The 24233-nt window shown below is 42.0% G+C and overlaps 1 protein-coding gene and 1 non-coding gene across 2 annotated transcripts in view; both read right to left on the reverse strand.

Annotated features, from left to right (window-relative positions):
* Positions 1-323: 323 nt before the first annotated feature.
* Positions 324-2018, reverse strand: OPRD1 (opioid receptor delta 1). The gene is made up of 3 exons (XM_056826174.1): positions 1974-2018; positions 702-1156; positions 324-537 (listed from the first exon to the last, which is right to left on the reverse strand). The coding sequence occupies exons 1-3, from the start codon at positions 2016-2018 to the stop codon at positions 324-326; spliced, it is 714 nt and encodes a 237-aa protein (XP_056682152.1).
* Positions 2019-8373: 6355 nt separating this feature from the next.
* Positions 8374-24233, reverse strand: part of LOC100021122 (uncharacterized) — a 32893-nt gene continuing 17033 nt past the window's right edge. The window contains exons 2-3 of the transcript XR_008911507.1: positions 18271-18401; positions 8374-10891 (exon numbers count right to left, since the gene is read on the reverse strand). This is a non-coding gene — a transcript (uncharacterized LOC100021122). The remainder of the gene's footprint in view (positions 10892-18270; positions 18402-24233) is intronic.

The following is a 24233-nucleotide window of genomic DNA, read 5'->3' on the forward strand; positions in this document are numbered from 1 at the left end:
AAATACTAATGCGATCCTGAATTTAGAAAGGAAGTGAGGATAGAGCAATTACTAAGTACTTTCAGCTATTCCTGGTCAAATGACTCCCAGGAAAGAGACCAAAGCACAGGTGGCTTGGAAATCGGGACTCCCCTGGTGCAGAAGGGCAGAGTACACCCAAATATTGAGCTATGGGGACCCAGAATCCCCGCGATCACCATGAACCAGAACGGAGGGTATAGGAAGACACCTGTACATGCGATGGCACACAATATAGGAATATAGGCTAGCCGAGCACCTGAGATCATTGGAAGCTCCAAGGAAGTCGGGATGGAAAGGTCAGCTCAAGTGAGCCTGCCGACAGACTGGCCCCCTTGCAAAGGGAGCTCGCTGTAGGCAGGCAGGGCACCTGTGGTCACCTGTGTCAAGTTCCAGACACCAGCTCTGGCAGTGTGGATGAATACATAGGAACACACACGGTTCCCGTCAACTGCTGCAGCCCCGCAAAGCCCGGGAAGTCGTGGCACACTGTCTGCTTCTGACACACAGGGACAGCCTCTGCTATCCAGTGCTCTCCGGTAAAGGGCCCTCAGACACACGCGCGCGCGCGCGCACACACACACACACTGTCCATCTCACACTGGAGGCCCCCTGATACCTCCTCCCTCATCGCCCCCACCCTCTCGTCGCCAGGTCCCCAGCGCCCCCGACCCCAGCCTCACCTGACAATGCCATACATGACCAGTACGTTGCCCAGGAGTCCTACCACACACACAGCCGAGTAGAGAGCCGTAATAGCCACAGCCAGCGCGATGGACGCGGCGCTGCGGCCGCCCCCAGGCGGCTCCGGCTCCTGCTCGGATACGTTGGCGCCCGAGCAGTTGGTGAGGAAAAGGGGCGCCTGCTCAGCGTCCGCCAGAAGGACCGGCTCCATGGCGGGCAGGCTCGGGCTGGTAGAGCTGGGACGGACCTGAGCGGGAAAGGAGAACCGGGTCACTCTCTCTCCTGCGGTCCGGGACGGGGAGCCCCTGCAGGCTTCAGAGGCTGGAGACTGGCTGATCCAGTTCACTGCGGCGGCCCCCGGAGGCTGCAGCGCTGAGCTGCGCGCTTGGTGCGTCCGAGCGCAACCCTGGCACTTCCCAGCCCCGCTGCGGGAAAGGAGTCTCTGCCCCTGGTGCTAGCTCCCCGACGCCAAGGCGGGCTGCCGCCCTCCGAGTCCCGTACTCTCTCGCTAGCTCCTTGCCAGCCGCAGCTTCGCTTCCTTAGGCTCCCTCGTGCGCCCCAGCCTTGGCTCGCCGCTTCTCGCCCCAGCGCGATTTATTAGAAAAGCTGCCGGCTCCTCAGACGTGGTGTACCACGTGGGCAGCTGCCAGGCTGCGGGGGCGGATTTTGCATCAGCCTAGCCGGCCAGACCCCCACTCCCAAGGGGCCCTGGTGGAGCCTGGAGAACAGCCTGGGGTTGGAGGATGTCGGTCGTGTTCCATCTATTGATTATCCCCAGCTTAGCCTTTCTACAGCCTGTTTGTACCTGGCTGTGGGCATATTGTTTCCCCGTTAGACAGAGCTCCTCCAGGGGAGCAAGGACAGTCTTTTGCCTTTCTTTGTTCCCCTAAACGGTGAGCAACGTACTTGGCACCTAGTAGGCACTTATAAATAATCGTTGACTAACATTAATTAAATATATACCATCCCAGGTAGCTTGGGTGCGAGTGCTGCCTCGGTCTCTTGCTACCTGTATATGACCTTGGGCAAGTCATTTATTCTGCACCTCTGCCTCCTAATTTCTGGGGGAAAAAAAAAGAAGACAATGGACTAGACGGGGGGGGGGGGGGGGGTGTTAAACCTTTTCTCCATCACGGATCTCTTTACTATTACGGTGAAGCCTTTGAACCCCTTTTCAATATAATATTTTTAAAGGAATAAAACAAAATATACAGGATTTAAAACAAATTCAGAGAGTCTGGGTTAAGAATCCAAGGACTAGAGGTACTGACCTCCTTTTCTACATCGAGGTGTGGCATGCAGAGAATGTCCAGCATATAGAGTCAGGAGGAATGAGGAAGCCCTAGAGCCCAACCCCAACACAGGCACTAACCCTTGTTAGCCAGGGCAAGTCACTGAACCTTCCTGAGCCTCATTTTCCTTATCTGTAAAACAGGGATAATGAGGGCACTTCTCTCACAGGAATACTCTGAGGAGCAATTAGATAATGTAAATAAATCATTATATAAATGTGAGCTGTCAGTATTAATTATCCTGGTGCAAGGCACTGTGCTGGGTAGGTGCTAAAGAGCCATAAGTGAAATGAGACAAAAGAAACTTTCAAAGAGTTTATAGTCTGGGGGATGAGGGGAGAAGAAGAGAGTAATCACAAGAATACAGACTACTCCAATACAATTCCAGAAGCAAATAAGTGCACCAGAGAATGGCCTGAGACACTGGAAAGAAGAGATTACTCACTTCTGGAGGGTTGGGGAGTGAGAATCAGGAAAGGCTCTAGGAAACCAGAGGCCAAGCCCAGAAGTAAGGGAAGTTCAGCAGGCCAGCATAAAGGAGAGACCAATTCAGGTCTGCAAAGGCCCAGAGGTGAGGAGAAAGGGGAAAAAAAAGAAGTGGGGGAGAGAGGGGGACAGGTAATCCTGCTCAACTGGAAAACAGGGTAGAATAGCAAGAAGTGTCTGTCCAGGCTGAAAAGAAGGTGGAGGAGGCACAGGAATAGTGAGGGGGATAGTCAGACCTCTACATCACTCTGGCAGCTGCATTAAGGGTGGATTGAAGGGGCAGCTAAGTGGCACAGTAGATAGAGCACTAGGCTTGGAGTTACGAGAGTTACGAGAACCTGAGTTCAAATCTAACCTTAGACATTTCCTAGATATGTGACCTTGGGCAAGTCAGTTAACCCCATTTGCTTAGCTCTTGCCCTTCTCACTTCATCAGAAAGCAAGGATTTTTTTTTTTAAAGGATGGTTTGGAGGGGTGAGGAGGGGAAGGAATTAAGACAGGGAAAATGGGTCCAGAGGCTGTTTCCACATTGCATGCCAGAGATGATGAGGGAGTGCACTAATAGTAAAAAGAGAAGGCTAATTTTAGAAACTAGAAAATAAGATCAACAGAAACTGGTGACTGGATGTTTGGGACCAAGGAAAGGAGTCTAAGATGATTCTGTGCTTTTGAACCTGAATGAATGTCATCAGTGTCAAGCACTGGGATTAAAGGAGCTTTCTAAAAGAATCAGATGAGCCAGTTGTGGTGAAAAGCAACAATTCCCTTTCTTTTGGTGTGTCTCAGACAGGTCTTTTTTTTGTTGCTGAATATTTCCCAATTACATGTAAAAAGCATTTTTAAAATTCATTTTTTTAAATTTTGAGTTCTAAGTTCTCTCCCTCCCATCCCTTCCTCCTCCTTGAGAAGGTCAGTTATTTGATGTTGATTATACATGTGAAGTCATGCAAAACATATTTCTATATTAGCCATGTTGCAAATGAAAACAGAGACAAAGAAATGAGAAAAAGAAGTTTAAAAATGCTTCATCTGCATTTAGAGCTCATCAGTTCCCTCCCTGGAGGAGGGGAGGATTTGTCATCATGGGTTCTTCCAAGTGGCTAAGTCCTTCACAGTTGATCATTAAGGCAGGGCTCCTTAACCTTTTTGCATCAGAGAGCCATTTGGCAGCCTGCTGATACATCTTAGGGAGTCCTAAGAATAATGTTGTTGTTTCAATTCACAATTAGGAAATGTTGTTTCAGTCAGTTGATAAAAATAACGATGGAACTTTTTTCCCATCCAAGTTCACAGAGCCCTTGAAATCTATCCTTGGAGTCCAGGGACACTAGGTTTAGGGGCTGGTTCTAAAGAGGAGGCCCCATGACCTAGCTGGAGATTCCAATGGGAGTGGAAGGCCTCCACAACATAGGAAGGAGCTCCTCACACTGGGGCCAAGACTAGCACTCTACAGTTAGGACACACACACACACACACACACACACACACACACACACACACACACACACAGACCCCGACTCATACACCTCCAAAGCTGCTGAATGGAGAAGGAAAAGGAAGAGAAACAATCAGGGATGTTGCCAGGGGACCTTAGGCACCGTGCTCTTCAGTGCTTATGATAGACCTACCTATGTGATCCTGGACAAGTCACTTTACCCCAAATTGCCTAGCCCTTACTGCTCTTCTGCCTTAGAATCAATACTTATTATCTACTCTAAGAAGGAAAGCAAAAAAAAAAAACTGATAGGAAGAGGGAGTTTATAATGATCTAGAACTCCTGCAAGGGTACATGCTTTAGGGTGCACCAGGAACCTTAGAGATCAACATAGCTCAGGTGTTTTATGGGGAGGAAAGGGACCTGCTCTGGAAGATGTAATTGATTTCTTATCTCTGAGGTTTGGGGGAAGAGGAGGGGAATCCAATCATTGAGAAAAATGGAAGATTCTAGCCCCAAATAGACGACTTCCAAATATAGGGAAAAGGATTTCAGAGGAGTAGGTCAGGTAGGAGGGGTACCAGGTAAGAAGAGTCTGACAGTCTGTCAAACGGAGAAAGATGAGGCCAGAGAAATGAAAGGTTTTCCTGCCCATAACAAAAGGGAAGGTGGTGGTGCCACAAACAGAGAAGTTCAGGAGTTGCCGGAAGTGATGAGGCCAATTTTGAATGTGATGCATTTCCACAAAGGTGCCAACAAGCTACCCAGGTGGAACTGTCCAGCAGGCAGTTAGAGATGTAATTTGGAGCTCAAAGGAGAGAAATATCTAACTCTGGAGTCAGCTCCACATACAGAATTATTGGTGCTATGGGAGTGGATAGGATCAATTTTTCACCCACATTTTACTTGGACTATAAGTTCTTTGAAGATAGGGATTTTAGCAAAATACATGTGCATATAGTAGGCACTTAAATTTGGGGCTAAAGTTGTGAGCTGAGCAAGGACAAAAATCCTTGAGCTGAAGGAAGAGGTAATGAATGGTTGCGCGCTCAACTTGTCACCCAGCCTTTCTCAAGGTACAGAAGACTTTCTGGGCTTCCCTTGCCTCAAAAATCAATTCCAACAGTGAGTTTCACCAATAAAATGGTCACCAGTGGAAATGAGCTCCCAGTTCTTCAGTCTGCTCTCAGTGCCCTCCACAACTGGCCATGTAACTCATGCATTTAATCCAGGGAGATGGCCATCTTGGTTAGACATGCAAAGAGGTGATACTGTTCTTATGTGGGGCTGTGACTGCACTTACAGATCAGTGATATCAGAGTCCAATAGAAATGTTGTATATTGCCTTAGAGAGTCACAAATTAACATTATCTTCACTGTCACTTGATTCATGTTTGATGCCTCTGTATAGACTATCTCTGAATCATAGAACCACAAATTGCCAGAACTGGGAGGGACCTTAGAACAGAGAGAATGCCAGAGCTGGGAGAGACCTTAGAGCAGAGAATGTCAGAGCTGGGAGAGACCTTAGAACAGAGAATGTCAGAGCTGGGGGAGACCTTAGAACAGAGAATGTCAGAGCTGGGAGAGAGTTTAGAATACAGAATGTCAGAGCTGGGAGAGACCTTAGAACAGAGAATGTCAGAGCTGGGAGAGACCTTAGAACAGAGAATGTCAGAGCTGGGGGAGAGCTTAGAACAGAGAATGTCAGAGCTGGGAGAGACCTTAGAACAGAGAATGTCAGAGCTGGGAGAGAGCTTAGAACAGAGAATGTCAGAGCTGGGGGAGACCTTAGAGCAGAGACTGTCAGAGCTGGGAGAGACCTTAGAACAGAGAATGTCAGAGCTGGGAGAGACCTTAGAACAGAGAATGTCAGAGCTGGGAGAGAGCTTAGAACAGAGAATGTCAGAGCTGGGAGAGACCTTAGAATACAGAATGTCAGAGCTGGGAGAGACCTTAGAACAGAGAATGTCAGAGCTGGGAGAGAGTTTAGAATACAGAATGTCAGAGCTGGGAGAGACCTTAGAACAGAGAATGCCAGAGCTGGGAGAGAGCTTAGAACAGAGAATGTCAGAGCTAGGAGAGAGGCCTTCATAGAATGACAAAGTGGGGAGGGACCTTAGAACACAGGCTGTCAGAGCTGAGAGAGACCTCAAAGGCAATCTAGTCTCATCCCTTCATTTGACATTGGAGGGGCAAAAAGCTAAGTGGCTATTAAAGAATCGTTTTAGCTTTTAACACTTAATTATGAAAATGGTTTCCCAAACCAATCCAAATATTCTAGAGAGCAATTTGGAACCCTGCCCAAAGGGTTATATAATTGTGCATACCCTTTGACCCAACAATACCATTACAAGGTCTGTATTCCATAAAGATCAAAGATAAGGAAAAGGATCTACGCATACAAAAATATTTATAGCATACTTTTTTGTTCTATCTTTTTGTGGTGGCAGTTTGGGAAGAGGATCCTCATCAACTGGGGAATGCCTGAACATGTTGCAACATTTGATTAAATGGAATAGTATTGTGCTATGAGAAATGACAAACTGTATGATTTCAGAAAACCCTGGAAAGATTTACTTAAACTGGCACAAAGTGAACCGAAACAGGAGAATATTGTGCACAGTAATAGCAATATTGTAATGATGATCAAGTTTGAATGCCTTGGCCATTCTCAGCAATGCAATGATCCAAGACAATTTCCAAGAACTTGCTATGAAAAAGTGCTATCCACCTCCAAAGAAAGAATTGATGGAATCTAAATGCAGATTGTAAGCACTTTTTTTACTTCCTTATTCTTGGGCTTTTTTCAGGTCTGGATTTTCTTTTGCAACTTGGCTAATATGGAGATATTTTGCATGAATACATATTATAATCTATATCAAATTACTTGCTTTTTCAAGGAGTAGGGAAAAAAGAAAAAAGAATATAGTATTCAATTTTTAAAAATTAATGTTAAAAATTTTTATATGTAATTGAGAAAAACATAAGAATTAAATGTAAAAAGAAAGAAAAAAGTTTTTTCAGTGTGGTTGGTTGTAGTGTGTTCACTAAACTAGAAGTCAACCCACACATTCTTTTCCCTATAGTGTGACAATGAGCAATTCACTTCCTTCCCAATTCTATAAAATGAGGAGGATGGGCCAATTAAAGTTCCTTTTATCTCTAATATTCTATATTCTCCAAGGTTCTGTATCCTATACTGTAAAGCCCCTTCCTGCTCTACCATTCTGTTTCCTAAGGGCTCTCCCAGCTCTGACACTGTGTTCTAAGATACCCTCCAGATCTCACATTCTATGTGCTAGGGTCTTTTCCAGCTCTGACATTCGATGTCCTAAAGGCCTTTCCATCTCTGACCCTCTCTGTTCTAAGAAACCTTCCAGAAAAGAGCTTCACTGTTCTAATGGCTCTATCATCACTAAAATTCTCTGTTCTGAGGACCTTTTCCAATATGAATTCTTTGTTCAAATAATCTGTTAAATGGTCCCTCCTAATTCTGCCATTATCTGTTCTAACATGATTCTGTAGTCCCAGAATTACCACTTGCGCAAGTGAAATTTTGGTCTTTAAAAGAATAAGCAAGAAAGGCAAGAACATATCATTTCTGCTGCCATATGGGGGTAATTTTCCCATAGGAGTTGATGATGAATCACCAACAACATGCTGGATTTTTTGCATGCGCCATTATGCAGCCTTTCAGTATTGAGGTCAATAAAGTGATTGATGTCTTCAGAATTCTCTAACGGGTGTCTATTCCCAACTTCTAAAGCAATGAATGAAATGAGGAAAGCAGGAACTACCCCAAGATATCAGAAGAAGGAGAGGGACCAAGATCTAGTCCCTCCCCCAAACCTAAAACTCACAGGAGGTGTCAAAGCGAGAAGGAAATCCCTGGGGAAACTATTGAAAACAGTGCACGTGGGGATGTGAGTTTTGCTTGCCAAAGAGAAGATGAGTGAATACAGTGACATTATCAAACTTAGCCAGACATCTTCACATTTCCATTTTCCTTCAGCCCATTTGATACCACAAGCTACTGAAGAAATGTAAAATGATGATCCCCAAATGAAAGCTACAATAATCCTTTGCATATATTACATTTCCAGATGCATTTATATCCCTGCTCTTGTTTTAGCTCTGTTATCCCTAGGATGCAGGTAGGGGGTGAAAACTCATTTCAGCCCAACCCAGTGAGAACTGGTTACAGATATCTAATGGGGTGGGGGTGGGAGGTGGGGGGAACCAGCATGTGGGATCTGAGATTGTTAGGATTAGAAAAAATAAAGAGACACCATGAAGCCTGTTACTGTCTGAGGTATGAACTAGAGCATCCCTGATATTGACTGTCTAGTCAATGCCTAAACCCCTTCAATGAGAAATAATGATTGAGTGGGAAGAGTTCAGGACTTGGTGCCAGGAAACCAGAGTAACAGAATCCGCGTTCCAGAATCTTCAAGTGGGAAGGGATTTCAGAGGCCACCTATTCCAGCCATGATAGGAAAAAGAATTCCCTTTACAACAAAAATTACAAGTAGCCGTCGCTTTATTAAAGATCTCCAGAGACAGCCCAGACTGTCAGAGAGAGCCCAGGATAGCTCTGTTAGGAAGTCTGTCTTTAAATCAAGTCTAAATAGAGAGGCAACATGGTATAGCAATTAAGGCACTGGACTTGGAGGCAGGAAGATATGGGTTCAAATCTCTCCTCAGCCAGATTCCATTGATCAAATCTTCTTTGTGCTTCAGTTTTCCTCATCTGTAAAGTGAGTAAGCTGGACAAAATGGTGTCTAAAGACTCTTCTAAACTGATCCTCTGCAGCTTCCTCTCATAGCTCCTGGTTCTACTCCCTAGAGTTGACCAGAATGAATCTATTTTCTCTTTACATTTTTTAAAAATTTCAAAACCCTTACTATGTATTGGTTCTAAGGCAGAAGAGTGGTAAGGGTTAGGCAATGGGTATTAAGTGACATGCCCAGGGTCACACAGCTGGGAAGTGTCTGAGGCCAGAATTGAACCCAGGACCTCTCATCTCTAGGTCTGGCTCTCAATCCACTGAACCACCCAGTTACCCCCCTTTCTTCACATTTTTGAAGGCAGCTATCACATGCCCCCTAAGTGTTCTCTTCTCAAAGCTAAATAGCCCCAGTTCCTTCAGGTTATTTTCTTTTGACATAGACTCAAAGTAAATCTGGTCACTCTCCTCTAGACACTCATTATTATGAATGTTCTTTTTAAAATCTGGTGCTCAGAACTATACTCTAGATATGGTTCGACTAGGGCAAAGTGTAGCAAAATGGTTATTCTCCAAGTCCTGGAAGTTATTTTGTATCTTTTAATGTCTCCTAAGATTGTGACTTATGCTAGATCCCAGGTCAGACATTTACAAGTGTCAAGCAATTCACATCATTTTATTCCTCAGTTTCCTTTTCTGTAAAATGGGATAATAACATTTGCACTGTCTACCTTACCTAGTTATTGGAAGGAAAGCATTCAGTGAGCTGGAAGGGAAGCTCTTATTACATTGTGAGCTATAACAGAAACATCAAGCTCACTGCAGCCAAAACTCACCAGTTAAAATGTAATTAAGAACTGTTCAACAAAATAAAATTTAAAATACTGAACAATATAGATAATGTTAATTTGTGGTTTTCTAAGTCAATATACACCCTGCATGGATCCCTTTCTATTTGACTCTTGAGTCAAGAACAGCCAAGGCAACTCCTTCAACTGCTGGACAGATCCAAACAGAAAAAAAGGATTTCCAGCTAAAATCTACTTCACTGTAATTTTCCCTCATAGCTAAAAAGTCTGGGTTCTCCCTTCTGAAGCCCCCCAAATAAATCCAATCCATTTTTAACCCTTCATATACTGAAAGATGTGTCATATCCTCCCTGAGCTTTCCCTTCTTCAGAATAAATATCCCTAGGGGGCAGCTGGGTAGCTCAGTGGATTGAGAACCAGCCCTAGAGAAGGGACATCCTAAGTTCGAATCTGGCATCAGATACTTCCCAGCTGTGTGACCCTGGGCAAGTCACTTGACCCCCATTGCCTAGCCCTTACCACTCTTCTGCCTTGGAGCCAATACACAGTATTGACTCCAAGACCGAAGGTAAAGGTTTAAAAAAAAAAAAAGAATATCCCCAGTTCCTTCAATGAATCCTCTTATATAAATTTGATTTCCGTCCTCCTACCCATTCTGGCTAGTCTCCTTTGAGCACAATGTAGCTTTTCAATGTCCCTCCTAACATGTAAGAACATAATGAGAAACTCCAGATGTGGTCTAACCAGGGCAGCAGACAATGGACAATTATGTTTCTAGTCCTGGACATTCTGCTTGCAGTAACAAGGCCTGAGAAGGCATTCAAGAACCACGCATAACTATTATCTGCTCTTCTTTACTCCAGCCCTCCCCAATTAGTTTAGATAATTGAGATCTGACTGTTTGCTCCCCTTGCCAGGAATGGAATCCAGACTAATCCCAGGGACCTGAGCCTGAGGGATCTCATCAAAATATTTCAATCTCTGCAATATCCCACCCATCCACCCACACCTCTTCTCTATTCTTCCCTAGAGTGAATGGGGAGAGGAGGCTGTGCAGATTCATACCTCTGCCTTAGAGCAAGGGGATTCCTGATGGTTTCTGGAAGCAGATCCTTCTGGAACTCCCTCCCACTCCAGTTCAGATCTCTACAACTTCCTGCCCCTTCAGAGAAAAGCCTTACAGAGTCTATAATCCAGGCAATGAAGAATGACTTAGAGTGGACACAGAGATGGAATTTAGATAGTGCCTTAGCTTGATGTTACGCAATATGGCCAGAGTCCCAAGCATGAAGAAACTGGAGCCTATTCTACCTGCTCACATCCATCCCAATGGAAGTGGAATGAACCCTGTGTTCCAGGGCTAATGATATTCATGGCTTAATACCTATGTGAAATTGAACAAGTTACTTCACCAGTCCAGGCCTCAGTTTCCTCATCTGTAAGAGAAGGACATTGCAATATTAATGGAAACAACAACCACAAAGGAATCAAAAGTGAATGTTGCAAAATTACACATTGCCCAAAAAAGCTTGACCCCAAAGAAGAGATACATTTGCAGAATTGTGAGGTCCATAAATATGAACCATCATATATATTGTATTATCATAGTCTTGATGTATTGATCAGTTTTTACTCATTTTCCATCTTCTTCCTCTTTTTGTTTCCCTTAAAAATATTCTTTGAATTTGCTTTCTGGGAGTGGGAGGAAATAGGCATGGGGGAAATTTTTGGTGATATGAAAACAAAATATAATAATAGAGATATTTTTTAAATGAGGGAGTTAAACTAGAAGACATCTAGAAAACCCTCCAGCTCTAAATCTGTGAGCTCATGGTCACTTAGTGATCCCTATGGCTTCCTAATCATAAAATCCAATTTTTTCTGCTTGTCCTTCTATAACTTCTGAGCATCATCTGATTCTTTTGAACTTCTCTCTATTCCCTGCCACCCCCTTGACTTCTGTAGCTAATCTGTTTCTAGGGTTGTAACTAGGGTGGAGCTAGAGGGGTATAAAAAGGAGCTCCCCAGAAACAATGCCTACCTCTCCTTCTTCCTTCAGATACATTCCCAGCCCAGATCTCCTTAGAAGGAATTATAGGATTTATCTGTGTATAAGCAGACTGCATGTTCCCAGCCTTAAGCCTTAGGAGAGCTCCTTCTGTTTGGTTAAATAATTCAAAAGTTATTTATTAAGTACCTACTCCTGAGTGTAGATTGTTGTTGCTTAGCTCTGGGGTGGGGTGGGGGACCAAGTTTGGATAGGGCAGAGACTTTGTTCATCATCTGTCTATTTTCTTCCAGTCCGACTCTATGACTGGACTTCCTGTTCTAATCCTGCCTTCCCTAGATGTCAAATTCTAGGCTAATTCTACTATCCTAGAGCTCATTTGCATCTAAGCCACACTTATTGGGCAAGTAGAAGGTACAAAGTGCCTAGAGCAATGGGCCTGGAGTCAGAAGGATTCATCTTCCCCAATTCAAATCCACTCAACACTTACTAGCTGGGTGACCCTGGACAAGTCACCTAACCCTGTTTGCTCAATTTCAACTATAGAATGAGCTGGAGAAGGAAATGGCAATCTACTCTAGTGTCTTTGCTAAGAAAGCCCCAAATGGGGGTCACAAAGGGTTAGACATGAATAAATAACAAGCCACACATACAGATAAGTGACTTAGAGAGATACCAAACAAAGAACTATGTGTGGGACAAGAGGGCTTGAAAAGCAGTTGGAGAAAGAACCAGTTAGAAAAGACTTCATAGAGATAGCTGAAGGATAGAAATTTAATGGGTGATGGATGAAAGGACAAAATTGGAGACTTAGGGACTATCATGGAAGCAAGACTATACATTATATGTTGGTAGGACAGAGAGCAATATAGCCTGGCTGGAGCACAAAGACCCTGGAAGAGAAAAATAGAAGAGAAGTTTAGAAAGACCAGATGGAGAAACTCCAATACCAGATAAAGGAGAATGAACTTTTTTTCCCCTTTTATTATTTAGAATATTTTCCCATGGTTACAAGATTCATGATCCCCCCCTCACCACTCTTCCCTCCCCCCTCCCGGAGCAGACAAGCAGTTCCACTGGGTTATCCATGTATCATTGTTCAAAACCTATTTCTGAGGAGGCAGAACCAAGATGGCAGCATAGAGGCAGCAAATGTACAGACCTCTGAAAATGCTTCCTTACCAATTACAAACTAAATACTCTTAGGGGACTGAAAATCAAACTTAACAACAAGACAGAGCCAAGGAACACTCCTGCTGGACTCAACTTAAAAGGTATGCCCCCCAAAGCAGGAATCCACAAACACTCTCATTTAAGGGGAAGGAAGAAGGAAGGCCCTGGGACCCCTCCCCCACCTAGAGCTCTAAGCCTCCATCGGCAGCTGGAACCTCTGGGTGGGCAAAAGCACTGGTCTGGAGGGAGAACCTTGTGGGCAAAGCTGTGCCAGGCTCAGAGTGTCCATCACAGGCAGTGGGGAAGCAGTTAGAGAAGAAACACAGAACACAGAGCGAGCAGCAGTTGCAGCAGCAGAGGCACTCCATATTGCCCCGCCCCCTTCCTGAGGTTTTGGCCTCAGGGCACATCCAGAAACCAGTTGGACTTAATCCCACCAAAACTTTCAGAGGGCAGGAAAGCTCAAGCTCCAACACCCCTACCCCACAGACTTCACTGAGAGATTTACTGACAAAACTCCAAGGGTGAAGGCAGAAAGAAAAGCCCAAAACCACCACAACAACAAAAAATGAGAGGAGCAAGAGTTCAGGCAACTGCAGGGCATAAAGAAGAGGTAAATATGAGCAAACAACAGAAAAAGAAAAAATAAATTATAATCAACAGCTTCTATACAGGCAATGAACAAAGAGCAAACGGAACAGAGAAGGATGAGGGAACACCAAGTAAAAAAACAGAAACCCCAGTGAATTGGATACAGGCTCTGTAAGAACTTAAAATAAAATTCAAAACACAATTAAGAGAGGCTGAAGACAACTGGGAAAAGAACTTAAAAACTAAGATAAGTCATCTGGAAACAGAGGCACTTTAACTAAAATAAGAAAATAGTGTCTTGAAAGCCAAAATCAACCAGCTTGAAAATGAGGCAAAGGAGATGAAAGATGACCTCCAAAGAAAATCAGACCAGAAGAAGAAGGATGACCAAAAAGCCAGGGATGAAATCCAGTCTTTAAGAACCAGAATACAACTAGAAACAAATGATTTCACAAGGTAGCAGAACACTATAAAACAAAATCAAAAGAATGAAAAAATTTGAGGAAAATATGAAGCACCTCGCTCACAAAACAGAAGATTTAGAAAATCGTTCCAGGAGAGACAACTTAAGAATCACTGGTCTACCAGAAGACCATGACAAAAGAAAAAGCCTGGACATCATACTATAGGAAATTGTCCAAGAAAACTGCCCTGATATTCTAGAACAAGAGGGAAAAGTGGAGATTGAAAGAATCCACAGATCACCTCCTGTACTTAATCCCCAATTGACAACACTCAGGAATGTTATAGCCAAATTCAAGAACAATCAGACCAAGGAAAAAATATTACAAGCTGCTAAGAAGAAGTCATTCAGATACCATGGAACCAGAGTGAGGATAACACAGGATCTGGCTGCATCTACTGAAGAATCAAAACCCATTTACATGTTATTCATATTTGCAGTAGAGTGATCCTTTAACATCAAACCCTAATCACATCCCTATTGAACTACGTAATCAATCATATGTCTGCATTTCTGTTCCCGCAGTAGATTCAAAAGCCACTGAAGAGATTTGAGCAAAAGAGTGACAAATACTACATCTATATTTAAAGAATGTTCTGGTAGCAATATAAAGAGGAAATTGAAGAGAGGTAAAACTATATAGGTGATGATACCTGCTGGGTGACCATTTCAATACACTGAGGAGGTAGTAATGAGGGCCTATGCTAGAGTAATAGCAACAAGAACTGTGAGAGATGGGGGAAATAGAAAATTAATTTTAAAAAGAAAAATATGAAATCAATTTTTTAAAATATATCAATGGGGCAGCTGGGTAGCTCAGTGGATTGAGAGAGCCAGGCCTAGAGATAGGAAGTCCTAGGTTCAAATCTGGCCTCAAACACTTCCCAGCTATGTGACCCTGGGCAAGTCACTTAACCCCCATTGCCTATACCTTACCACTCTTCTGCCTTGGAATCAATACACAGTATTGATTCCAAGACAGAAGGTGAGGTTTTAAATATATATATATATATATATATGTACATATACATATATATATGTATGTATGTATGTATGTACATGTAATCTGGGAATAATTAAATTAAATTTGTTAAAATCTCACAAAAAAAAACCAACAACCTGGGAAGACTTATATGAACTGATGCAAAGTGAAGTGAGCAGAAACAGGAGAATGTAATACACAGTAACAGTAATAATATCCAGTGATCAACTGTGAATGACTTAACTATTATAAACAATGCAAGGATCCAAGACAGCCCCAAGAGACTCATGAAGAAAAAGCCTGTCCATCATCCTATAAAGAACTGATGGAGTCTTCATGCAGATTGAATTATATCATTCCTTACATTTTTTCCAAGAGATACGTGTCTTCTTTCACAACATGATCAACATGGAAATGTGTATTGATGGATAGCACTTGTACAACCTCTATCATATTATCTGCTGTCTCAGGGAGGCAGGAGGATTGGGATGAAGGAAGAGAACAAGGATTGCAAAATGTCAGAAAATGATTATGAAAATTGTATCTACATGTGATCTGGAAAAAATATACAATTTTTTCAAAGAGTTGTAAAAAGTGGACCAATGTGATATATATATATATATATATATATATAGAGAGAGAGAGAGAGAGAGAGAGAGTCAGCAGGAAAAGTAAGTCAAGGATGACATGAAGCTCTTGAGCATAGGAGACAGGTAAATTAACAATAGTGTCACTGACAAACTGAGTGAAGTCAAAAGGAGGGACAAGTTTAAATGGAAACAGTATTATTGTGTTGGACAGGCTGAGGTACTGGTAAGATGCCCAGGGGGAAATATCCCAAAAGCAGATGGAAATCTAAGCCTGAGGTTCCAAAGAGAAGTCAGAGGTGGAGCTATTATAAATTGAGAAGTCACCCCACATGGAGATGAGAGTGGAAGCTTTAGGAAGGTGGTAAAGTAAGGTAAGCACTGGACTGGAGCTAAAGGACCTGGGTTCTAATTTCAGCTCTGACAAGTTCTTCCTGGGTGATCTTGGGCAAGTTATTTAACCTCCCTGAGTTTCCATTTCTTCATTTGTTCAAATGAGAGCAGTTGGCTTGGATGGTCTGAGGAGCATTCCAGCTCTGGGTTCATGATAGAAATTGCCAAGAAGTCAAGGGCAGAGAGAAAAGAGAATGCAGCCAGTCTTAAGGGGTCAAGATGAGAGTAATGAGCTAGACATTTTTTTTTTTAAGATTGAGAGGGAATGGTTAGAGAGGTAGGAGGAGAGCCAAGAGAGTGTGATGTCTCTGAAGCCAAGAGACAAGGTATAAAGGAGGAGGGAGAGGAACAATGTCAAATGCACCAGAAAGGCCAAAAAGGAGCCCTGAAAAATAAGGCATTGAACTTGTCAATTAGATGCACATTGGTGACTTTTAATAGAAAAGAAGAGGAATCATGTGGGAGAAGCCCACAAGAGGTTGAGGAAAGAGTGGCTAGTAACAAAGTGGAAATATCAGATATGGACAACTTTTTTCAAGAATTTTGCCCATTGAGGGAAAGTGTGAGATAGGATGTTGAAGGAAAGTGGATAGGCCAAAGGAAGAATGATCAAAGAAAAATGATTTTTTTTAAATAAAAAACTGTTGAAAGTTAAAATTAATTTATACCCCTTTTTGGTCCCCAAAACAGTCTTCTGATTTTAAAGCAAAAAAAAAAATGCTTGATCCTAATATGTATGAAGCTATAAATTGGCTTCTCTACCACCCCACCCCAGGCAGGGTAGAGACTAGTTCTTTGTTTATCTGTAAACAAGTCTCTTGAGTGATAAAGTAATTAAATAAACTAGACAGAGCCACATGGAGAAACACTACACATGTTCCTGTGGCCATTCTAAACCCCACGTGGTTATTCCTGGCATCCTTTTGTCCTGATTGAGGACTGAATTCTTCGATCAGAGAGGCTGGGAAAAGGGAGATTTGCAAAGAGGAGATTGGCAGAGGGGACAGGGAATCAGACTCTTTTTCTGGACCACAGACTCCTGAGGCAAGTGGTCTGTCTGTTCTCAGCCTGCTGGAGGAGGAGACTTCTGAATGAGCTAACCAGCCACACGTGTCTCTGTGTCTCTCCCTCTCCCTCCCTCCTTCTCTCTCTCTCTCTCTCTCTCTCTCTCTCTCTCTCTCTCTCTCTCTCTCTCTCTCTCTCTCTCTCTCTCTCTCTCTCTCTCTCTCTCTCTCTCTTCCTCTAACTCTGTCTCCTTTTCTCTTTCTACTTTTTGCTATTTAATAAATAATAATTACAGAATTAAGATAGTCTCCAGAAAATTTTAATCATAATAAAACCAAGGAATAGGTATAGAGCCATGGGAAGGAGCCAGTGGAGAGGGAGAAATGAAAGATGCATGGCAGAAGGGGGAATGCCTGCTGAAGAAGGGTCCTGCAGGAGGTGGGAGGGAGTGGCATCAAAGATGGGGACATCTTTTCTTTGGTAATGGGAGAGGAGAGAATGGGTGCTTTAAAGTTGAGAGAGTTCACATCAATCACTTCCATCTTCTCAGATTTGGTGATCAGTGGCAAGCTTCAGCATAAGGGTGCAGTTGGGGATTTAAAGAGAGAAGAAAATATTGCTGTGAGGAATCTTGGCCCCAGGTATCACCAATAGGTTTCTCTACCCTGTTATTGCTTAATCAGTCATATATGACTCTTTGTGACTTCATTTGGGATTTTCTTGGCAACATCTAGGAGTGATTTGCCATTTCCTTCTACAGTTTATTTTATAGGAAATTTTATTTTTTATAGAAATTTATTTTTTTATAGGAAACTGAGACAAACAGGGTTAAGTGACTAGTCTAAGGTCACATAGAAAAAAAATGTCTGGGATTAGATTTGAACGAGGAAGGTAAATTTCTATGACTCCAAGCCCAACACTATCAACTATATCACCTATTCACCCTGCTTCCCATCAATCAGTCAAGTATTTTTAAATGCCTCCTATGTTCCAGGCATTGTGCTGGACACTAGGGATACAAATGCAAAGAATAAAACAAGCCCCATTCACATGGAGGGGCAGCTAGGTGGGCTTCCTGACTCCAGGCCTGGCACTTTATCCTAGATGTTGCTAGAAGATGTCAGTTCAAATCCCAGCCCTTCCAATTACTACCTGTATGACCTTTCACAAATCAGTTCATCTCTCTCAGCTTCATTTTTTCCCCACTGTAAAATGAGAAGCTTGGACTAAATCATTTCTAAGGCCTCAGCTAGTTCTGAATTTGTATTCCCTTACTGCAAGAAGGCTGTGCTGTGATAGGCTGCATGTGCTGGATGAGGTCTTCAAAGGGGAAATTAGATAGCTGTTAGTTGCCCATATGCCTGGGTGAAATAATTCTGCTTTCTTCTATTTGCTTCAAAGTTATTCACTCCCTACTGCAACCTGCAAGAAGACTGGAGGAAGCTCCATGGCAACCAGAATGACTCCTAGGAGGTATATTTGCCTGTTTTCATCAATCAGCTAGATGGAGTGACCCAGGGCTTGCCCTTTCATAGGGCTGGAAGGAGAAAGGAGAAGAAAGAGACGTGAGGAGATGACCTCAGGGAGGGACAGGAAGGGAGCCTTTGCTGTACCTGCAGAAACAGCGACCAATCTCACTTGTGCTTGTAAGCCCTGGTATATGTTTTCCTCTGCTTTACACCTGGGGTTCCTCATCTGTTTGGTGTCATAGAGCCCCTTTGACAGTCTGGTGAAAACCAGAGTCCTGCAAAGAAAAGGTTGTCAAATGAGTGGAAAAAGTGCTAGATTTCACTAGAGGTTAGGGAACATGAACCTAAATTTGTTTGTTTTTTTTTCCCATCTGAGCTCATACAACCCCTGATGTCTTTTCATGGCCAGCTCCATGAACCTCAGGTTAAGAGCCCCTGTTTTGTGCCCTTTCAGCTTTCAGGGATTCTGTGAAATCAACTGATGCTCTTCTTTCCCTGTCTTGAAGATGAGTAAACCAGTGCAGAAGGTGGAAATAACTTGTCCATTGTCACAGTTGTGAGCAAAGCTACTACTACTACTAACAACAACAATAATGAAATCATGAATTAATAATTTTGGAAGGCAGCTTACCAGGGGCTTGCTGACCTCCCTATCACAATTACATGAATAGGCATTTCTGCTATACTTTCAGATTCCAGAATCTGAGAGTGGGAAGGGACCTCAGTGGCCATTGAGTTCAACCCATAAACAAAAGGAATCCCTGCTATGATCCATCCCTCAAGTGGTTCATTCAGCATCTGCTTAAAAACTGTCTTAAGGGTCACCTGAATAAATCCATTGAATCCTCCCCAACCTCATTTAAACTTGAATGTCAAAGGGACAACTATGTGGATTGGTGGATTAAGAGCCAGGACTAGAGATGGGAGGTCCTGGGTTCAAATATGACCTCAGTTATTTCCTAGTTGTGTGACCCTGAACAAGTCACTTAACCCCCACAGCCTAGCCCTTACCACTCTTCTGCCTTAGAGTCAACATACAGTATGATTTTAAGATGGAAGGTAAGGATTAAAAAAAAATATATCAAGATGCTAGGACCTGATACTTTAACCAGGTGAAAATAATTCTCCATTGTAGGAATGCAGATGAAAACCTATGATTTGTGACTTGTTTATTTGGGTATATGTTTTGGGGTTTTGGTTTTATAAGATTATTCACTTACAAAAATAAATAATATAGAAATATGTTTTGTGTGATAATACATGTATACTGCAGATTGAATTGCTTGTCAGGTCCGGGAGAGGGGAAGGAAGAAGGGAGGTAGACAATCTGAATCATATAACTTCAGAAAACTTATGTGGAAATTTGTTATTAAGAAATTTTTAATAACAAAATAAAATAAATAATTCTCCATTGCATCAATTAATCATAGGCTTTTTAAACTAAGCATGGAAAAGTACTTGAATAACTGAACAACATTGAACACAAAAGTGTTTTTATATTGATCACACCCTGTGGGCTATCTATAAAATATTGAGATTGTTTGTGTCCAAGAAAGTGGGGAAAAGAGTGTTTCAAATAAACCTCTTGTTGTTCAATGACATCCAACTCTTCATAACCTCATTTAGAGTTTCCTTGGCTTTGGTTTGCAATTTCCTTCTCCAGTTTATTTTACAGATGAGGAAACTGAGGTAAATGTGCCAAGTGACTTTCCCCTGGGGTCATACCACTAGTAGGTGTCTAAGGCTGGGTTTGAACTCAGGTCTTTCTTACTCTGAGCCCAGTGCTCGATCCACTGTACCACCAAACTATCCTGAGAGAGCCTCGGCATTTCTCTTGGTCTCCTCCTTTTCCCTTAAGCAGAGGAGGACCTCAAGAACTTAGAAGGATTTCAGACTTCTCATGTTCCCATTGATATCCTAGCAGTATCCCTAGGACAGAGCAGCAGCTTACAGTAGAATCTCCATTGGGAGCCAAGGACACACCAAACAAGATTAAGAAGGGGAGAGCCAAGGTTCTCTCAAGAGCCCAGCAGAGAAGCTCCCTCATTTCCCCCAGAATTGAACATCTGGAGGACTCCAGCAAACAGACTTCCAGAAGGTGTAAGACTGCTTTGTCACAGTGCTTTCTCTAAGCTGGACCAGCCCCACTTGCCCCAGTGCTATTTATATACCGAAGAAAGAGTGTCACAGACCTGAGGTTCTCCTCAAGTGAAATCGATATGAAAACACTCTTATGTTCAAAGTTGTTCCAGCTACTCAAGTACTTTTCCATACTTACTTTAAAGTCTCTGATTAATTGATTCAATGGAGAAGTATTTTCACCTAGTTAAGAGATCAGAACCTAGCATCTTAACATTCACTTTATTTTATTTTTTCTTAAAATCCTTATCTTTTGTCTTAGAATTAATACTAAGTATCGATGCTAAGGCAGAGGAGCCTAAGGGTGGAGGGATTAAAGTATCTCAAGCTAAATTTGAACCCAGACCCTCCTGACTCCAAGCCTGGCTCTGTATTCACTGAGCCAGTTAGCTATCTCTTTGACATTCACTTTATTTATTTTTTGCCTTCTTTAAAAACAAAACAAAAAATCCTTCATTTCAGTACAAAGTACTGATTCCAAGACAGAAGAACAGTCAGGGTTAAGTGACTCGTTCATGGTCACAAAGCTAAGAAGTATATGAGGCCAAATTTGAACCCTGGATCTCCAGACTCTAGTCCTGGCTCTCAATTCACTGAGCCACCCAACTGCCCCTGACATTCACTTTAAATGATATGGGGGATGATTTAATTGGTTTATTCAGTCTACCTTTGAGGTAGTTTTCAAGCAGATGCTGAATAATCACTTGTGGGATGGGTTATAGTGGGTATTCCTTTAATATATGAGTTGAATTCAATCAACTAAATTTTAAAAATTTTTATCTTTTATTATTATGAACTTGATAAGCATTAATAAGCATGAATCAAAGAAAGGAAATAAGACAACATATTAAATTATGGATTACATATAGCTTTTTAAAAATATATTTCAAATTTAACACAGTAGTTTCAACAATGCTTTAAGGCTTGTCTGGATCTCATTCTACTTTTTTTTTGCACTCTTATTTGTATTTTTAAATGATTCATTAATGTTCTTTTCCTTCTTTTTTGATATGATTATCATTAGCTCTAATTCTTTTCTTTTTTTAACTGACCATTTTAATATATAACATAATCTAATACATGTAACAATATAATACATATTATTTGCTATAATTATAATAAATATGATTATCCAAAAGAAACAAATTTTCACATTAACTATTTCCAGAAATCTAATTTTTCACTCTTTTTCTACTGTTCCTCCTTTCCTGCCCCCCAAGAAGGCAAGTCATATTATATTAGCATATAATAATTAACTCTTAGTGTCATAGATCACAAACCTCCACCTAAATGCCACCAGTTAATATTAATTAGTTCACTCAATTAGTAAGTATCTGAGGTTACATTTGAACTCAGGAAAAAGAGTCTTCTTGACTCCAAGCCCAGAGTTCTATATGCTATCCATCCTACTTCATATCAAATAGCAAGACTCAAAGTACAATAAAATCCCAAACCAAGAGCACACTGATCCTGAACAGAGTGAATCCAGACTTGAAGTGACAGCTACGAAATATTTCCCCTGACCAAACAGGCGCTGCCAAGCACTCTGGTGCTTTCTTCTAACCTTTTAAAGCTCTGTACAAGGACGTACCTGGTTCTACCCATCTCCGGTCCCCATCGACCTCATTAGCTACCAGAAAAGAGAAAGACTTTGTCTACTGGAGTCTCACACGGACCCTCCGTTCTAGCTTCCCAGACAATTAAAAGACTTTTCATCTCCAGGCAGTTAGCAGACAGAAGATGGGCAGACTCTGAATCAGGGAAGGAAAGGACCCATCCATCATACACTTCCAGAAGCAGGCTCACCAGGGCTCCACATGGATAATGTTCATGCTCTAAGGGCTGGGTCCTTATTGGCCAGTTTCTCGTTTTACTTACATAGCTTTTAAACGTGTACAAAGCCCTTTCTGTAACATTTAAAGTTCGTGATCATAAACTTAGAGCTGGAAGAGATCTAGGAATTGTCTAGTCAAAATCTATCATTTTTACAGATTAGGAAACTGAGATCTCTTGAGATGAAGGGATTTATCCCAATTCCTACAGGCTCCCTTTGGGGTGGGGGCACAACTCAGAAGAACCAATACTGCAAAGCTCTGAACCTCTGGTGCCAGGCCAGAGAACTGAGGAACAGAGGGAGTTGGATAGGACACCTCGCAAGTGGTTGACTGTGTAGCACTCCACCTGTCCTAAGGGAAAGCACATAACATTAAAGTGGGGCCAGTCCTGATCCCAAAGAGTGCAGAGACCTAGGCTGGTGAATTGTGAATGTCCCAGTAAGGCAGAAGGCTGAGAGACTTTGAGATGCAGCCCCCAGAGAAACTATAATCAGAGGGAAGGGAGTCAGAAAGTGAATGATAAGAGAAATAAAGTGTGGAGTGATGGAAGGCACTAAAGATTTCAGAAAGAAGAAAACTCAAAGATCTTGAGTGCAAGCAGATAAAACAAGTAAAACAGTAACAACAGAAGCAAATATGGCCTCAAAATCTAGTAGATGAGTTCAGGCATCTATGAATAAATACTGGAAAATTTGAAAAATGGTCTAACACTTGATGAAACAGAAGACCCTGTGGAACTTGAGAGGAACATGGAAATACAGCATGTTCCTGAGTGGTTTAAAAAATAAATTAGAATTTCAAGAGCAGAATTTATGACCTGAACAATAAAAATAATGAGCAGAATAGCAAAACCTTGAGTGCAATGGCAAGCCTCACCAAAGAAACAAAAGAGAATAATAGATTGAGACTGCAAAAGAACCTACTATTTAGCTCTGAGACTACAAAGAAAGACTAAAAACAGCTCTTTAGAGAGAGACAACATTCAAACAACTAGTACAAACAAGCTATATGCATATTAAATTCAATACAATCAACAAAGGACTGAGAAAGGCTTCAGAAAAAAAGTGGAATGTTAGCTTGACCCTTGAAGGAATCAAAAGAAGTCAGAAGATGGGGATGAGGAGGGATAGCATTCTAGGCAAGAGAGACAGACAGTGAAAATGCTTGGAGTTTGAAAATGGTGTATCTTGTTTGAGGATTATCAAGAAAGACAGTCACTGGATTGCAAAGTATTTAGGGGGAATTAAAGTATAAGAAGACTAGAAAGGTAGGAGGGAGTCAGGTTATCAATGGCTTTAAAGGACAAACTCCTCACAACAATTCTGTGAGACAATACAAGTATTATTATCCCTCTTTTGCAAATGAGGAAACTGGGGATCTGAGAGGTAACATGACTTGTTCAACATCACTCAACAATTAGTAAATGGTGAATCAGATAGGGTTGGATTTGATTATTGATCAAATTTGTTCCAGTTGTAAGCTCCAATATTTTTTCTGTATTCAAGAGATCTATCCTATCCCTACTGGTTGGTTAGGTCAATCCAAGATAACAAAGAAAATAATTAGTTATGTTCATAACTTGTAATGGAAGATTTTATACTTCATTTTTCCTTTTATGACACATGAAGCCCCTTCATCAAACTGGATAGCATCCAGAGTGATTAGCCAGCCATTGGCTGGCAGAAGGATGAACCATATCCCTTCTGATCTTTAAAAGTCAAGCTTACCAGTTTTGGAGTCAGTTGAGACAAGAGAATGTTTTAGGAAAGGACTTGGTCCCACTACCTTGTTCAGATTCAATGAGAAGACAAAATGAGGCACAAACAAATCACAGTTAAGAAAATAAAGTTTACTTTGCTCTAGCAAAGTATACACCAAAATACATGGGAATTTCATTTCTCTGGATGCAGCCCTTCCTCATCTATATCTGGAAGCCCATTTAGTTAGCAGAGAACTTAAGATGACTCAAAAAGTCTTTAAATATACACAGGTTGAAGGCATACTGGCTCTACGTGAGTGGGACTTTTTATACTCTTAGGTGGCTAGGCAAGGACATGGTTGTGGTCAATCAAGTCCCAGGTACAGCTTTATTGCCCATTAGGAAAATCTACTCCCTATTTCTGGGAAATAGGG

Source organism: Monodelphis domestica, chromosome 4 (assembly GCF_027887165.1).
Source record: "Monodelphis domestica isolate mMonDom1 chromosome 4, mMonDom1.pri, whole genome shotgun sequence".
In the NCBI taxonomy this organism is placed as follows: domain Eukaryota; kingdom Metazoa; phylum Chordata; class Mammalia; order Didelphimorphia; family Didelphidae; genus Monodelphis; species Monodelphis domestica.

What these genes read in the sequence shown, in the direction of transcription:
- OPRD1 (XM_056826174.1), bottom strand. Translation starts at nt 2,018, where the DNA reads ATGCTGGACATTCTCTGCATGCCACACCTCGATGTAGAAAAGGAG. An exon ending in ACCTCGATGTAGAAAAGGAG is followed by an intron (nt 1,157 to 1,973) that starts GTCAGTACCTCT and finishes TCGGGGAGCTAG; the next exon opens with CACCAGGGGCAGAGACTCCT. An exon ending in GTCATGTATGGCATTGTCAG is followed by an intron (nt 538 to 701) that starts GTGAGGCTGGGG and finishes ACTGGATAGCAG; the next exon opens with AGGCTGTCCCTGTGTGTCAG.